Genomic DNA, 19,222 nt, shown 5'->3' with positions numbered 1-19,222 from the left:
CAAACTTTGTAGACAAGTTTCAAATGATAAAACATACTCGTTTCAAGTCTCGAAACCAAAATCCGAACCCGATAGCCACAACGTCAACCAATGGTCAAACTTAAGAGATTTCTAAACCTTCAAATTGCCAACTTTCGCCAAAAAGTGCCAAATCAACGTAGTAACCTCCTAATCCAATTCCGGGTATATGCCCAAGTTCAAAATTACCATTCAGACCTAACGGAACCATCAAAACTCCTATCCGAGTTTAAATACATAAAAGTCAAACTTGGTCAACTCTTCCAACTTAAAGCTTCTAAAATGAGAATCATTCTTCCAAATCAAATCCGGAATCCCTCGGGAACCAAAACAGACCATACGCGTAGATCATATTACATAATATGAAGCTACTCAAGACCTTAATCACCGAACGGAATTCCAAAGCTACCCCACATAAACGTCCACCGTCTATAGTTTCTTTGTCCCTTTTCACTCACATGCATTTGTTCTCCCACTTCAATTTCCCCCATAAATACCCTCCTGTCATTCCCATTTTTTCCAACACACAAAACTTTTCCCTTTCTTATCAGGTGATCTATTTTCTACTCTTTTCTAAGCCCTTCAATTCTCTCCAAACATACTTCTAATAAAACAAACCAAAAATGGCTCTAATTAAGAAAACAAGCAAGCACATCACTCAAACAGCAGCCCTCAAGCAAATCCTCAAAAAGTGTTCTAGCTTTGGAAAAAATATTGAGACTGACTTGCCCCATGATGTCCCAAAAGGCCATTTTGTTGTATACGTGGGAGAAAATATGAGTAGGTACATAATTTCAATTTCTTGGTTGACACATCCAAGATTTCAGAGCTTGCTTCAAAGAGCTGAAGAGGAGTTTGGATTTAGCCATGATTTGGGAATTACTATTCCTTGTGATGAAGATAATTTCTGCTCCCTAATTTCCATGTTGAGATAAAGAAACTCAAAGGAGTTGATGATCTTTATATGGTGCACTAAGATCTCTTGCTATGCACCAAGTTTAACAAGAGGCGGATCTATAAATCAAGTGAATAGCTAGAATTAACTGTGACTAGAAATGAACCCCTTCTAATTCTTTTGGGGTTGAGTGTAAATTTGTACTATATTGGTTTTACGTACTCTGTATTTTCATCAGTGGTTCTGAGTTTGCACCCGTCGAAAATTCTTAGTGCCATTTTTCATAAGCAAAAGCTGAAATAAATATATCTCCAATATTTGTTCTTGCATGTGTTCGGTTTCTCGACTTATTTCTCCTCTAAATTTTAACTTCTATATTGTGACACTATAATTAATTAAGAGATCTAATAGAAGATAATTATTCATAATAAGTACACTTAATAACCTGAGTAATGAAAAAGATAAAGATTCATTTCCCAACTCACATTAGGATGATCAATTAAATGTTATATTTTATTTATTTTTGGTCAGCCAGAAAAATTGGAAATAGAAAAAATAAATAAAAGAAAAACAGATGACCTGCTCAAAATTGACTCAACTAGTACTGGCCTTTGTTTATTATATGAGGGGATAACCGAGTGTTCAAACATATCATGATGTAAACTATGATGGATGGACTCAGAGATTCTTTGAGTAATTACTAATTAGTTGAACCAAGTGGATAGTTCATATGTCATCGACCTCTATTTATCAACTGTTTTACTTTCCAATCACTTTAAGATAGCACTAAAAATTTTAACTATTTTACTATGCTAGTTTTGACAAACATATTATCGTCAACAGTAGTCTTGACCTCAGTTACCGGAAAAAGAATGCGTCAATCATTATCAAATAAATAGCTAGTTGATCTGATAAGTTGATATTTAGACCAGATATTGAGGCAATCTTTTTATTTTTATTTTAATAATTATGATATCCGAACCAGTTTGTATGTAATTCATTTTACAGATTAGTTGTTATTTTCCAGTACATATATCGGTAACTAAAGATATATTCTCTTCGGACACATGCTTGTAGGACCAGAATGAGTATATGCCTAGACATTCCAATTACTAGGTTTGCGAAATCACAAAGAATCTCCTTGGGGTGTTAGTTGAAGACAAAGTTTGATTGTAATGAGGACAAAGTTGCACATATATGCGAACAGTGTCATTAACACAAGAGGCAATTATCTCTTGCTTCATTTTTTATCATAAAAATTAAGATTAGATTTCGATAAATTAATTAAATGTAGAATGACTTAAGTAATATGTAACTATTTGTACATTATGTCTTTTTACAATTTTAAAATTAAGAAAATGATCATTTTAAATCTTTTATGTGTAAAAGACATATCTCTTATGTGTAAAAGACATATCTCTTACGTGTAAAAATAAATTTTCCATGTATAAAAAAAATGTAAGGTCATAAAACTAAAAATAAATTTGTAAAGAATCACAACACCAATTAATTCTGAGGTAGATCGCTCATTCCTTTGTATTGACTTGAAATGTAATCTAATCATGCTTTTGCATTACAAACTAAAAACAAGTTTGTAAAGCGTTAAGATTGTGAGGTAGTTCGCTCATTCCTTTGTATTGACTTGAAATGAAATCTAATCATGGTTTTGCATTATCATTATGGGAAAAGGAGCTACATAGCCAACCACTACTAATTACTTCATAATTTTCTCCATTAATTAACTTTTAACATTTTCCCCTTCAAATTACTACACACTAATTTCTTATGGAGTATTTAGAGTTAGGGGTGTCAATGAATATTTAAAAATTGACTAAACCGACCGAACGGTACCGTACCGAATCGATTTTTAGGTTTCTTTTAATAAAAACGTAAATTTTTATATAAATCTATAACTGTACCGATAATTAGGGTAGTTTTTTTATTTTATGAAAATAAACCGAAAAAATACCGAACCGTACCGAATAAATTTACATATGAAAAATATATTTATATATTAAGTTTAAAAATAATAAAGTACTAAATTTTTGCCTTGGGTCTTGGAATTATGAAAAAGATTACAAACCAACAAGTAATTAAGATCAAAATCCTAATTTCCAACCCTATTATGCTACTCCTACTGAAACTAAATTATTTTCAGAATATTCACTAGCAAGACACAAAGTATTCTAACGATTATGAGTAGCAAACTACAATGTATTGAATATGTTTCCTTTCGTATGATTTCTATTTATTTTTTTGAATATTTAATCTTCTATATACTTTATTCTTGAGTTCCAACTAGGTTAATATCTTTCTACTTATGTGGTTTATCTTTTCTTTGTCTTTGCGTAGTTTCTTTTACGTAGCGGTGGAGTAGTTGATGAATCTATACTCTGGTCATCTTTCATGTTTTCATAATTTATCACCATTTAAACAGCAAAACTGTCTAGAGAGTTTTGCTAAGTAGTATAAAAGTATATATGTTATTGTATTCTACTTTTACTAGTGACCTTTATATGACATTTGTCAAAATCTTAGCAATTGAAGAGCACTATGAACGTGAAGAAGAAGAAGAGAGAATTGGGAAATTTTCAACTAACATTTACAACTCCAACTAACTCAGTATATACAAGCTAATTAGGAAAACTGAAAATAATAATATAAACCCCCCAACTTCTAGTAATTATAATATGGTCCCAATAATAATTAACTACTTCACCTAACTAACTTCCTAACTTCCAATACTCCCCCTCAAGCTGGAGGGTGGAGAATGTTCAACACTCCCAGCTTGTTTAGTAAAAAATGATGTTGTATAGATATTAATCCCTTGGTGAAGAGATCTGCTTGTTGATTTTTAGTGGAAAGATACTGAGTAGTTAAGAGATCTTCTTTGATATGTTCACGAATAAAATGGCAGTATATCTCTATGTGTTTGGTCCGTTCATGGAATGTGGGATTCGCAGCTATTTGCATCGCTGCTTTGCTATAACAGAACAATGTGACACGCTTAAGAATAGACACTCCCAACTTTGAGAACAGCCCCAACAACCACACTATCTCTGAAACTGCTGATGGCATGCTGCGATACTCTGCTTCAGCACTACTTCGTGAAACAGTGTGTTGCTTTTTTGATTTCCATGAAATCAAGGACTCACCAAGTTTAACTGCATATCCACTAACAGACCTCCTTATCATTGGGCAAGCTGCCTAGTCAGAATCACGAAAGGTTGTCAATGTATCAACATGCCCTCGTTTCAATAGGACTCCAATTCCTGGTGTAGATTTCAAGTATCTGACCACTCTAATTGCAGCATCCATATGTGACTTCTTAGGCAGTTGCATAAATTGACTTAAAGTATGCACTGCATAGCTGATATCTGGTCGAGTGACTATTAGATATAGGAGTTTCCCTATCAACTTTTGATAGCTATTTGCATCTGTCAAAGGATCTTCATTTTCTACTCTAGTGGCTTTGTCATACTCTACTGCGGTGAGCTTCTGATTGACTTCAAGTGGTGTTAAGGTTGGTTTGGCACCATTTAAGCCCAACTCAGAGATGAGCTCTAAGGTATACTTTCTTTGGTTAAGCAGTATTCCATGATTGGATCTCAATACCTCAATGCCTAAGAAATACCTCAATTCTCCCAAGTCTTAGAGTTTGAATTGCTGATGCAGAGCTGCTTTAGCTTCATCAATCATGTCCTTATTGCTTCCAGTCAGTAGCAAATCATCAACATAGATGAGGATGATGACGATATCCCTTGGTGAACATAGAATAGTCATAAGTACTCTGCATAAAACCTGCTCCCACCAAAGCTTCTGTAAGTTTTAAATTCCATTGCCTTGACGCTTGTTTGAGACAATATAAAGACTTAAGAAACCTACACACCTTTTGCTCCCCTGCCTTTGGAAACCCTGTAGCCAATCCATGTAGACTTCTTCAAATAGGTCTCCTTGAAGGAAAGCATTAAAGATATCCATTTGGTATAAGGACCAATCCTTTGAGGCTGCAAGGGCTATCACAGATCTAACAGTCACCATCTTTGCAACTGGTGAAAAAGTCTCATGATAGTCTAGTCCCTCTTGTTGATTGTATCCCTTTACCACTAGTCATGCCTTGAATGTTTCTACTTCTCTATTAGCTTGGTACTTTATTTTGTACACCCACTTGGACCCAATAGAAGCTTTGCCCGGTGGTAAGTCAACAACCTCCCAAGTCTTATTATCTTCTAATGCTTGTATCTCTTGTTTCATGGTTGTGATCCACCTCTCATCCTTTACAACTTCCTTGAAGTTATAAGGCTCTTTCAGGACTAAATAAACTGACATATAGCTTCTGTACTTTGAGGACATCTTCTCATAAGACAGGAAGTTTGAGATTGGATAGTTGCATTTTGAGGACTTCTGTGGCTGCAATACATAGTCCATTTGCCATATAGGTGGATTTTTTACTCTGAGTGTCTGTCTAGTTGGTGCATTGGAACTAGACTCAGTCATAGGTACATCTTGCACATTCTGAGCATCTTCAGTGATCCCATCTTGTACACCTTGAATGAGTGTATCAGCAGGCATATCTTCAACAATGTTCAGTACATCATGTGTATCTGAAGGTCCATATGTCTCTGTCTCTTGATCTGAATTAAGAGTTGGCACTAATGATATGATTCTTCTAAATCTTCTACTGGTGGTGCAGCATCATGATCTACATTATAGCCTCCCTCTACTGGTGGGCTGGTTCTTGTTGTTTCTGCTATATTAGGAGCTTCAGATAGTCCCTCAGAACTGGTCACTTCTGGTAGTATACATGTTTGAACCTGCAATTCTGTCTCCAAAAATTTAGCACCAAAATCATTTAGTGTGAATGAATGCTGTTGTTCTATTTTCTTAAATAGAAATTCATGCTCCCTGAAAGAAACATCCCTGCTAATGAAGAATGTTCTAGTGGTTAGTTCATATAATCTATAACCCTTTTGAGTAGTTGAATACCCCATGTGAACAACTCTTCTTGCTCTTGCAGTAAACTTATGATCTAGCATATATTAGTGGCATAGCATAGACACCCAAATACTCTTAGATTTGCTATTGAGGGCTCTTTACCATACAACATTCCATAAGAACTCTTTCCATCCAAGATTCTAGTAGGCACTCTGTTTATTATGTAAACAGTAGTTTGTACACACTTCCCCAAAATATATATGGAACATGGCTTTAAAATTTTAATGCCCTGGCAGTATTCAGTATATGTCTGTGTTTTATTTCAGCTACCCCATTCTGGTGGGGTGTATACATACAACTACTTTGGTGAATAATACCCTGTGATAACAATAATTCACTCCACTGTTTGTTGACAAATTCCTTTCCATTGTCTATTCTCAAGACCTTGATAGAAGCATCAAACTGTGTTTTAACCATGTAAACAAATTGCTTTAGGAAAATAATAGTTTCATTCTTAAACTGCATCAAGAAAAAAATCCAAGTTTTCCTAGAAAAATCATCTACAACTGTAAGAAAGTAATGCTTCCTATCATGAGTGCTCTTCTTATATGGCCCCCATACATCCATGTGAACCAATTCGAAAGCTCTAGTACTCATTTTTTCACTATTAGGTAAGTTAAGTCTAGACTGTTTAGCTAAAGGACAAACAATACATTTATTTTGCATATCACTATCTACTTTATTTTGCAAAAGAGAGACATGTTGCATAATAGGAATAGAGGCATGGCCTAATCTCTCATGCCACAAACATGATGTTTCACCACTTGATCCTTTCACATCTACATGAGCTGCTAAAAGTCTGACTCCTCTTCTTTTCAGTATATATAAACCTTCATCTTGTTTACCAATCGCCTTCACCCTGCCATTGTAAAGGTCCTGAAACACACATAGTACATGTAAAAAAATGGCAGCACACTTTAGATCTCTAGTTAGCTTGGATACTGACATTAGATTAAACTTGAAATCAGGAACATGTAGAACATTCTCCAGTTTATCAACATCTGACAAATATGAACTTCCCACATGTTCAATTTTTATAGTAACACCATTTAGCAATGTTACTTTATCTTGTGTCCTGTCATCTATTCTTCTTACATCACTCATTAAATCTAAAGTAGATGATATGTGATGTGTTGCTCCTGAATCTACAATCCAATCATCATTCCTTTTGTTTGAAACATGCACACTGGAAGATAATGCAGTAATTATACCTGCAGTAGTTGCTTGATTTTAAGTCTTAATGTCATTTGGTGGTGAGTCTTTGCTGATCAAGTCTAGGATCTGCTGGTACTGTACTTCTGTGAAAAAATGATCTCCTCCTTTAGATTGTGATGCTCCTGATGCTCCTTGTGAGCCTTGAGCCACATATCCTTCTTCATGATTCACAGAACATTCCACATGATTTGCAGCAGTTAGTACCCCTTTAGGTTGAAATCCTTTCCTTCTTCTGAAATCTTTAGGGTACCTTACGATCTTGTAGCAATTTTCCTTTGTATGTCCTCTCATACGACAGTGTTCACATTGCAGATATTGTTTTCTTTCATGAAAACCTTGACCTCTCCCTGCTTGCATAGTTAATGGATCTGTCTTATGACCTATAACTCCACCTCCTACGCATTGTTGATTCTCATCCTGTGTTATAGGTGCATATGCCTGATTAAGGGTTAGTTCGGTGGTTTTCATAAAAATTTGCCTACGAGCATGATCGTATGTATCGTTTAGTCCATCTAGGAACTGCATAACTCTTTGTTGTTGTAAATGAATCATATGCTCTTTAGATTTTGGACAACCACAGTTCGGAGATGGTACTAATACATCATACTCTGCCCACAGCTCCTTCAACTTGGTAAAATACACAACTACAGAATCCTCTCCTTGAGATAATCGCGAAATTGCTCTGTGTAATTGAAAGATACGCACTCGATTCACCTTATCAAATCGCTCATGTAGGTCTTCCCAAACTGCATGTGCATCTGATGCATAAATGATCCCAGTAAGCAAATCCTTCAAAAAAGAGTTCATAATCCAGTTGTGCACTATCGCGTGACAAATTTCCCATTCCTCGTGGAGATTCTCCTCGAACGACTCCTTGGCACAAGCTCCTGTTACAAACCCTAGCTTCCGCTTAGCTTTGAGAGCAAGACTGTCACGACCCAAAATCCGAACCTGTCGTGATGGCGCCTATCTGGATACTAGGCAAGCCGATAATCTCAATAAATCAAAACTTCTCTTTGAGGTTGAAAATATAATATTTAAATACAATACAAACACTCCCCAAAACCTGGTATCACTGAGTACATGAGCATCTAATATGAATACAAGTCTGAAAAATATAGTCTATAATAGTCTGAGACAAAATACAGTGAAGAAGAGATAGACAAGGAGAGACAAGGTCTGCGAAACACGGCAGGTACCTCAAAATCTCCTGAAAATCAATCGCGTGAAAGGATCAACACCCGCTATATCCGGGAACACCTGGATCTGCACACAAAGTGCAGGGTGTAGTATGAGTACAACCAACTCAGCAAGTAACAATAATAAATAAGGAACTGAAGATAGTAACGAGCTACACAGTTATGGTTCATTTCCAGTAATTCCAGCAAAGAATAGACATGCTATCAAATCTGGCAGTTTAATGTCAAATCAATTTTTATACAGTTCATGTTCATGTAATCCGTATATCAACAATCTTTTAGAGATTTCACAACAACGGCAGATAGCAACTAAGTACAACAACAAATGGAAATCAAGTACAACCTCTTAGGACAACAATCACTCACTGGGCTCCCAACCCTCATCACTCCCTGGACTCCCAGCCCTCATCACTCACTCTCAATGGGTAACCGCGCTCACTGGGGGTGTACAAACTCCGGAGGGGTTCCTACAACCCAAGCGCTATAATCTGCACGGACAACTGCATGGATAACTCACGTGCCATAATATAAATATCTGGATTCGCACGGCCAACTCATGTGCTATAGTATAATATAAGGTTCCGCACGGCCAACTCAAGTGCTATAGTATAATATAATGATCTTCACTGCCAACACACGTGCTGCACGGACAACTCACATGCTATAGTATAAATATCTCACAATCAAGCCCTCGGCCTCACTTAGTCATAAATATCTCCAATCTCTCAGGCTCTCAATAATTATGAAATCAGCCCAAACAACAATGATATGATGCATCAATAATAATAACAGAGACTGAGATAAAATGTGCAAGTAAAAACTAAGACTGAGTACATATAGCATTTAGCAGGCAATTCAACAAGTACGCGAGTGGGTCCCAAGAGTACTATCACACAGCCTAAGCATGATTTCTAGCATGATTTACAGTCAAATTTTATCAACACATAGAGAGCATATAGCTAACAATAACTTTTTCAACTTTACAGTTTCCAGGACGGACCAAGTCATAATCCCATCAGTGCACGCCCACACACCCGTCACCTAGCATGTACGTCACCTCTAAAATAATCGCATGATACCAAAATCCGGGGTTTCATACCCTCAGGACCAGATTTAAAACTGTTACTTACCTCAGAGCGTGAAAATCGGCCTCCGAATGCCTCGAATCTAGTTACAAATAATTCATTTCAGTAAATAAAATTTATTGGAATTAACTTCATAAGAAAATACTAATTTTCCATAAAAATCTAAATTTTAGCTCAAAAATTGCCTGTGGGGGCCATGTCTCGGAACTCGACAAAAGTTAAAAAATCTGAAAGCCCATTCAACCACGAGTCTAACCATACCAATTTTATCAAAATCCGACCCCAACTCGACCCTCAAATCTTCAATTTAAACTAAGATGGTTTTTAAACTTTTCCAACTTAATTCGCCAATTAAATGATAAAAACAACCATGGATTCGGGTAATTTAACCAATATGGAGTTAAGAACACTTACCCCGTTATTTTCCTTGAAAAACTCCAAAAAATCGCCTCTACCCGAGCTTGAAATGCCCCAAAATGGCAAAAGCTCGGAACCTCTCTATTTTGTATTGTCCAGGGATTTTCGCATCTTCGGCAACTTGGCCGCTTCTGCGCCAACCGCACGTGTGGAAAAATTCCCGTATCTACGCCTTTGCCCGCCTCTGTGCACCTGTTTGCGCTCCAGTGCAAGCCGCTTCTGCGCGCGTCCCTCCGCATATGCGCTCACGCAGGTGCGGAATTTCCCTCGCACCTGCGACCACTGCCCCACAGTCCATTTGTGCATCTGCTCTTGCCAGGCTCGCTTCTGCGAGCTGGCACCTGCGATGGAATTTCCGCAGGTGTGATTGCAACAGAGGACAGAAACTTCAGCTATTTCTTCTAAGTCCGAATTTGATCCGTTAACCATCTGAAACTCACTCGAGGCCCCCGAGACCTCAACCAAATGTACCAACAAGTCCTAAAACATTATACGAACTTAGTCAAGCCTTCAAATTATATCCAACAACACTAAAACACGAATCACGCATAGATTCAAGCCTAATGAACTTTAAAATTTTTAATTTCTACAAATATCGCTGAAACCTATCAAATCACGTCCGATTGACCTAAAATTTTGCACACAAGTCATAAATGACATAACATACCTATTAAAATTTTCAGAATCGGATTTCGACCCCGATATCAAAAATTCACGAACGCAAAGCTTTACAAGCTCAGACCTTCGCGAACACGACCGCCACCTCGCGAATGCGTAGAACAAGGACCCGAGGGTCCCCAATAGTCTCACTCCTCTTCGCAAACGCGTCACCTCTCACGATTTCACGATGCACACACATAGGTCCATATCCGGTCCACATTTCTAACTTAAATTTTCAATTATAAGACAAAGTGTCTCATTTCACTCCGAATTCCTTCCGGACCCGAACCCACTAACCTAGTAGGTTATAAAACAACTATAAAGCATAAATTGATCAGTAAATGGGGGGAACAGGGTTATAATACTCAAAACAACCGGCCGGGCCATTACATTCTCCCACTCTTAAACAAATGTTCATCCTCGAACGGGTTTAGAACAATACCTGGGGTCTCAAATAAGTGTGGATATTTGCTCTGCATCTCCTGCTCAATCTCCCAAGTAGCTTCTCTGACTGGCTGGCCTCTCAACTACATATTCACTGATGCTATGTTCTTTGACCTCAGCTTTCGAACCTGCCGGTCTAAAATAGCCACTGGCTCCACATCATAAGTCAAATTACCGTCCAACTATACTATACTAAAATCCAAAATGTGAGACGGTTCCCCGACATACTTTCGGAGCATGGATACATGGAACACTAGATGAACACTTGATAGACTAGGTGGCAAAGCAAGTTCATAAGCCACCTCCCCAATTTTCTTAAGTATCTCAAAAGGCCCAATATACCGAGGGCTTAACTTGCCCATTTTCCCGAACCTCAACACACCCTTCATGGGTGAAATCTTGAGCAGAACCTTTTCCCCAACCATGTGAACAATATCACGAACCTTTCTGTCGGCATAACTCTTTTGTCTAGACTGTGTCGTGCGAAACCGTTCCTGAATTACTTTGACCTTCTCTAAAGCATCCTGAACCAAGTCAGTACCCAATAGTCTAACCTCACCAAACTCAAACCAACCCACCGGAGACCGACACCGTCTCCCATATAAAGCTTCATACGGAGCCATCTGAATGCTTGGCTGGTAGCTATTATTGTAAGCAAACTCTGCGAGTGGCAGAAATTGATCCCAAGAACCCCCAAAATCAATGACACAAGCGCGTAGCATATCATCCAATATCTGAAAAGTGCGCTTGGACTTTCTGTCCATATGAGGGTGAAATGTTGTACTCAACTGAACCTGTGTGCCCAATTCTTGCTGCACTGCCCTCCAAAACTGTGAGCTAAACTACATACCCCGATCTGAAATAATGGACACCGGCATACCATGTAGGCGAACAATCTCGCGAATATCAATCCCAACCAACCGTTACAAAGAATAATTAGTACCGACTGGAATAAAATGCGCAGATTTGGTCAATCGATCTACTATCCCCCAAACACCATCAAACTTTCTCAAAGTCCGTGGGAGTCCAACTACGAAGTCCATGGTAATACGCTCCCACTTCCACTCCGGTATTTCAAGTCTCTGTAGCAATCCTCTCGGTCTCTGGTGCTCGTACTTTACCTGTTGACAATTTAAACACCGAGATACAAACCCAACTATATCATTCTTTATCCGCCTCCACCAGTAGTGTTGTCTAAAATCCTTATACATATTCGCGGTGCCTGGATGAATAGAGTACCACGATCTGTGAGCTTCCTGGAGAATCAGCTCACGCAAGCCATCTACATTAGGTACACATAGCCTGCCCTGCATTCGTAATACACAGTAATATCCAATAGTGACTTCCTTGGCATCACCGTTCTGAACCATGTCCTTAAGGACAAGCAGATGTGGATCATCATACTGGCACTCTCTGATGCGATCATATAAAGAAAACCAAGAAACCACACAGGCCAAAAATCGATTCGACTCGGAAATATCCAATCTAACAAACCGATTAGCCAAGGCCTGAACCTCCAAGGCTAAAGGCCTCTCTTCTACCGGTAAGTATGCTAAGCTGCCCAAACTCTCTGCCTTACGACTCAAGGCATCGGCCACCACATTGGCCTTTCCGGGATGATAGAGAATGGTGATATCATAATCCTTATGCAACTCCAACCACCTTCACTGCCACAAGTTAAGATCCTTCTGTTTAAACAAATGTTGTAGACTCCAATGATCGGTATACACCTCACACTGGACACCGTACAAGTAATGCCGCCAAATTTTAAAGGCATGAACAATAGCTGCTAACTCAAGATCGTGGACTGGATAATTCTTCTCATGTACCTTTAGCTGTCTGGACGCATAGGCAATCACCCTACCGTCTTGCATTAGTACTGCACCGAGACCAATACGCGACGCGTCATAATACACAGTATAAGACTCTGAACCTATAGGCAACACCAATACTGGAGCTGTAGTCAAAGCTGTCTTGAGCTTCTAAAAGCTTTCTTCACATTCATCCGACCACCTGAACGGAGCACCTTTCTGGGTCAATTTAGTCATAGGCGATGCAATAGACGAGAAACCCTCCACGAAACAACGATAATAATCGGCCAATTTGAGAAAACACCGAATCTCAGTAACTGAGGATGGTATGGGCTAGTTTGGAACTGCCTCTATTTTCTTCGGATCCACCTTAATACCTTCACTGGACACTATATGTCCCAAGAATGCCACCGAACTAAGCCAGAACTCACACTTAGAGAATTTGGCATAAAGTTTCTCCTTTCTCGGCCTTTGTAATACAATACCCAAGTGTTGTGCATGCTCTTCCTGGCTACGTGAGTACACCAGAATATCATCAATGAATACCACGACAAATAAATCAAGATATGGCTGAAATACACTATTCATCAAATATATAAATGCTGCTGGGGCATTGGTTAGCCCAAAAGACATCACAAGAAATTCATAGCGGCCATAACGAGTCCTGAATGTTGTCATTAGAATATTCGAATCCCAAATTTATAATTGGTGATACCCAGACCTCAAATCAATTTTGGAGAACACCCTCGCTCTCTGAAGCTGGTCAAATAAATCATCAATATGCGGGAATGGATATTTATTCTTGATTGTAACTTTTTTCAACTGCCTATAATCAATGCACATCCGCTGAGTACCATATTTCTTTTTCACAAACATAACCGGTGCACCCCAAGGTGACACACTAGGCCTAATAAACCTCTTTTCAAGGAGTTCCTGAAGTTGCTCTTTCAATCCTTTTAACTCAGCTGGTGCCTTACGAAATGGAGGAATAGAAATGGGTTAAGTGCCCTGCACCAAGTCAATACCGAAATCAATATCCATGTCGGGTGGCATACCCGGTAGGTCTACAGGAAATACATCCGGAAAGTCTCGTACGACCGATACTGAATCAATAATATGAGCATCTGCATCAACATCTCTCACAAAGGCCAAATATGACAAGCATCCCTATCCAACCATACATTGGGCCTTCAAATAAAAAATTACCTTGCTAGGAACAAGATCTAGAGAACCCCTCCATTCAACCTTTGGCAACCCCGGCATCGTCAATGTCACAATTTTTGCGTGACAGTCCAGAATAGCATGACATGGAGACAACCAATCCATACCCAGGATTACATCGACATCAACCATACTAAGTAATAAGAGATCAACTCTAGTCTCCAGTTCCCCAATAGTTACAACACACGACTGATACACACGATCCATAGTAATAATATCGCCCATCGGTGTAGATACACAAATAAGTGAAACTAAGGACTCACAGGGCATATCTAGATAATGAGTAAAATATTATGATACATATGAATAAGTGGAACCAGGGTCAAATAATATAAAAGCCTCTTTGTGGCACACTGAAACAATACCTGTGATCACTGCGTCTGAGGCAACAATATCTGGCATGGCAGGAAAAGCATAGAATCCAGCCTACCTGCCTCCCCCTCTTGGGCGACCCCTAGCTGCCTGACCCCCGCCCCGAGATGGCAGGGTGGGTGGTATAACTATTGGTGCTGATTCCATCGGTTGAGAACTCTGTTGTGAAACTCCACTCAACAGCCTAGGACACTCTCTCTTGAAATGACTAAATTCTCCGCACTCGAAACAACCCTTCCTATGAAGGAACTGCTGCTCCTGATAACCCGAGGGATGACCTGCAGAAGCCTGTGCGGATGAGTCATGATGAGAACTCTGTGCTAGTAGTGCACTGAATGAAGACTGGCCTGAGTGAGCACTGTAAGAACCATGGCTAGCTGATGCACTACAATGAGCTGGACGACCCGTCTGAGTGTGTCTATAAGAATGACCCCTACCACGGTGAAACTGACCCCCTAAAGGAACACCGTTGTAATCACCCATACCACAAGGCCTCTTAGCCTCTCTCTCTCTTCACGTTCTTAGCTACAAACCATCTCTATCTACCGAGCAATGTCAACTACCTCATCAAAAGTAGCACCAGATACTCTCTCCCTAGTCATAAGTAACCACAGCTGATATGTGAGGCCATCAATGAACCTCCTAATCCTCTCCCTATCAGTGGGAACCATCAAGACTGCGTGACGAACCAACTCAGAAAATCTCATCTCGTACCGCGTCACGGATATATCACCTTGGCAAAGCTGCTCAACCTGTCTGCACAGCTCTTTTCTCCGGGACTGAGGTACGAACTTCTCCAAAAAGACCACAGAGAACTGATGCCAAGTAAGGGGTGCTACGCCAACAGGCCTACATCTTTTGTAAGTCTCCCACCATCTGAGTGCAGACCCAAAAAATTGAAAAGTAGTGAATGAGACCCTATTGGTCTCCAGAATACCCGCTGTCCGAAGCATCCGTTGACACCTATCCAGAAAATCCTGAGAATCCTCTGACTCAGTACCACTAAATGGTGGAGGTCGAAGCCTCTAAAATCTCTCAAGTATCCTCTGCTCATCATCTGCCATAACATGAACTATCAGGGCCTGAGCAGCTGCAACCGGCTGGGCTGGTAGTGCCCCCGGTATCTAAAGTCCCTGTACTACCTGGTCAGGAGTACGGGCAACGGGGGTATGAGTACCTCCCCTATCGTGAGAAGTGGCAGGTGCAGCCTGAGCCGAAACACCTGAGCAAGGCCAGTGCAGGCTGCCAATATCTGGGCCAAAGTCTCCTGAATGCCTGCAATCTCAATGGGCACAACTAGTGCCTGAGCTGATCCTGTCGGCTCAACTATATCCGGAATCTGCTCCTATGCTGGAACAACTTGTGGTACTACAGGTGCTATTCTAACTGTTGTACAAACTACACCTCGACCTCTACCTCGGCCCCGGCCTCTACCATGGCCCCGGCCTCTCGCGGCCCGACTGTTGGCACTGGTGGCTGATCATCTGATCCAGTAGTACGTGTCCTCACCATCTGTGAGAGAATAGAATAGCAGAAATTTAGTTTCTAGAATCAACAAATTCGCATGACAAAATACAAGAAATTGAAATTTTCCTAAGGGTTCTACAGCATCTCGAAGATATATACAGACGTCTCCGTACCGATCCACAAGACTCTACTAAACCTGCTCATGACTCGTGAGACCTATGTAACCTAAGCTCTGATACCAACTTGTAACGACCCAAAATCCCAGCCTGTCGTGATGGCGCCTATCTCGATACTAGGCAAGCCGATAATCTCAATAAACCAAAACTTCTCTTTAAGGTTGAAAATATAATATTTAAATACCATACAAACACTTTCCAAAACCTGGTGTCATAGAGTACATGAGCATCTAATATGAATACAAGTCTAGAAAATATAGTCCATAATAGTCTGAGACCAAATATAGTAAACAAAGAGATAGAGAAGGAGAGACAAGGTTTGCGGAACACGATAGCTACCTCAAAATCTCCTGAAAATCAACCGCGTGAAAGGATCAACACCCGCTATGTCCGGGAACACTTAGATCTGCACACGAAGTGCAGGGTGTAGTATGAGTACAAACAATTTAGCAAGTAACAATAATAAATAAGGAACTGAAGATAGTAACAAGCTACACAGTTATAGTTCATTTCCAGTAATTCTAGCAAAGAATAGACATGCTATCAAATCTGGCAGTTTAATGTCAAATAAATTTTTATACAGTTCCTGTTCATGTAATCCGTATATCAACAATCTTTCAGAGATTTTACAACAATGACAGATAGCAACTAAGTACAACAACAAATGGAAATCAAATACACCCTGTTAGGACAACAATCACTCACTGGGCTCCCAGCCCTCATCACTCACTCTCAATGGGTACCCGCACTCACTGGGGGCGTACAGACTCCGGAGGGGCTCCTACAGCCCAAGCGCTATAATTTGCACGGACAACTCACGTGCCATAATATAAATATCTTGATCAGCACGGCCAACTCACGTGCTATAGTATAATATAAGGATCCGCACGGCCAACTCATATTCTATAGTATACTATAAGGATCTGCACGGCCAACTCACGTGCTATAGTATCAATATCTCACAATCAGGCCCTCAGCCTCACTCACTCATAAATCTCTCCAGTCTCTCGGGCTCTCAATAATCATGAAATCAGCCCAAACAACAATGATAAGATGTATCAATAAAAATAATAGAGACTTAGATAAAATGTGCAAATAAAACTGAGACTGAGTACATATAGCATTTAGCAGGCAATTCAACAAGTACGCGACCTCTGTGGGTCCCAAGAGTACTATCACATAGCCTAAGCATGATTTCTAGCATGATTTATAGTCAAATTTTATCAACACATAGAGAGCATATAGCTAACAACAAATTTTTCAACTTTACAGTTTCCCGGGACAGACCAAGTCATAATTCCCTCAGTGCACACCCACACACCCGTCACCTAGCATGTGCATCACCTCTAACCAATATTGATTTAAGAACACTTACCCCGTTGTTTTCCATGAAAAACACCCGAAAATCGCCTCTTCCCGAGCTCAAATCTGTCATAAACTGAAAATGGGACGAAGTCCCATTTTAATGCCTCGAATCTAGTCATAAATAATTTATTTCAGTCAATAAAATTTATTAGAATTAATTCTATAAGAAAATACTATTTTTTCATAAAAATATGAAAATTTAGCTCAAAAATCACCCGTGGGGCCCATGTCTCGGAACCCGACAAAAGTTACAAAATCTAAAAGCTCATTCAACCACGAGTCTACCCATACCAATTTTACCAAAATCCGACCTCAACTCGACCCTCAAATCTACAAATCTTATTTCCAAATTTCTAAGTTCCAATCTCCGATTTACACCTTAAAATCATATAATCTAGTCGGATTATTCGATGATAATTCAATATTATGGAGTAGAAATTATCACAAGGGACTTACCTCAAGTTTTTCCATGAAAACCTTGCTCAAAATCGCCCAACCCGAGCTTGAAATGCCCAAAAATGACAAAAGCTCGGAACCCCTCTGTTTTTGTACTGTCCAGGGATTTTCGCATCTGCAGAAACTTGGCCGCTTCTGCGCCAACCGCACTTGCGGAAAAAGTCCCGCATATGCGCCTTTGCCAGCATCTACATGGCTGTTGCACTCCTGCGCAAGCTGCTTCTGCGTGCGTCCCTCCGCATCTGCACTCACGCAGGTGCGGAATTCCCCTCGCACCTGCGACCACTGCCCCACAGTCCATTTGCGCATTTGCGCTTGCCAGGCTCGCTTCTGCGAGCTCGCACCTGCGATGGAATTTTCGCAGGTACATTTGCAGTAGAGGGAAGAAACTTCAGATATTTCTTCTAAGTTCGAATTTGATCCGTTAACCATCCGAAACTCACTCTAGGCCCCCGGGACCTTAACCAAATGTACCAACAAGTCCTAAAACATCATACGAACTTAGTCGAGCCTTCAAATCACATCCAGCAATACTAAAACACGAATCACACATAGATTCAAGCCTAATAAATTTTAAAATTTTTAATTTCTACAAATAATGTTGAAACCTATCAAATCATGTCCGATTGACCTCAAATTTTGCACACAAGTCATAAAGGACATAACATACCTATTAAAATATTCAGAATCGAATTTTGACTCCGATATCAAAAAGGCAAACCCTCGGTCAAACTTTCCAAAAATTTAACTTTCGGTATTTCAAGTCTAATTCCTCTACGGACCTCCAAAAATTCTTCCGGACACGTTCCTACGTCCGAAATCACCATACGGAGCTATTGAAATTATCAGAATTCGAATCTGAGGTCGTTTACACATAGGTCCATATCCGGTCCACTTTTCTAACTTATATATTTTTCAATTATGAGACTAAGTATCTCATTTCACTCCGAATTCCTTCCGGACCCGAACCAACTAACCCGATAAGTCATAAATCAATAGCAAGGCATAAATTGAGCAGTAAATGGGGAAATGGGGCTATAATATTCAATACGACTGACCGGGTCATTACAAAGACGCATTGATCTGCTCCACAGTCCATAGTTTTCCGAACCTGTGAGCTGAATTGGAATTAGAACTAATCCTGGCGTGTCTGAAGATTGAAGGAAAAGTGGATGTATATGATCGAATCTCTCCATCGCCATTAACGCACTAGTTCGAGAAATTTTTCTCAAATTGAAAAATAAATGAGAGAATTTGAAGTGTAGATTAAGAGAATGAATTGATCAATCAATTAGTTGAAGAAATTATACGGCTTCACGGATCAGTTTCCATGGCTCTGATGCCATGTCAAAATCTTAGCTATTGAAGAGCACTATGAACGTGAAGAAGAAGAAGAAGAGAGAATTGGGAAATTTCCAACGGACAT

The 19,222-nt window shown here is 39.7% G+C and overlaps 3 protein-coding genes across 3 annotated transcripts; 1 reads left to right on the top strand and 2 right to left on the bottom strand.

Moving 5' to 3' along the window:
- Nucleotides 1-477: 477 nt before the first annotated feature.
- Nucleotides 478-1,216, top strand: LOC104104156 (auxin-responsive protein SAUR50-like). The gene has a single exon (XM_009612160.4). The coding sequence runs from the start codon at nt 642-644 to the stop codon at nt 951-953; it is 312 nt and encodes a 103-aa protein (XP_009610455.1). The 5' UTR covers nt 478-641; the 3' UTR covers nt 954-1,216.
- Nucleotides 1,217-5,023: 3,807 nt separating this feature from the next.
- On the bottom strand, nt 5,024-5,485 carry LOC138905728 (uncharacterized mitochondrial protein AtMg00820-like). The gene has a single exon (XM_070194250.1). The coding sequence runs from the start codon at nt 5,483-5,485 to the stop codon at nt 5,024-5,026; it is 462 nt and encodes a 153-aa protein (XP_070050351.1).
- A 1,653-nt stretch (nt 5,486-7,138) lies between these two features.
- On the bottom strand, nt 7,139-7,930 carry LOC138905726 (uncharacterized). The gene has a single exon (XM_070194249.1). It carries the CDS (start codon nt 7,928-7,930, stop codon nt 7,139-7,141), a length of 792 nt encoding a protein of 263 aa, XP_070050350.1.
- Nucleotides 7,931-19,222: the final 11,292 nt, after the last annotated feature.

This window comes from Nicotiana tomentosiformis, chromosome 2 (assembly GCF_000390325.3).
Source record: "Nicotiana tomentosiformis chromosome 2, ASM39032v3, whole genome shotgun sequence".
NCBI lineage: Eukaryota > Viridiplantae > Streptophyta > Magnoliopsida > Solanales > Solanaceae > Nicotiana > Nicotiana tomentosiformis.
Note: the sequence above shows the minus strand (reverse complement) of the source record. Positions and strands in the feature narration are given on the sequence as shown.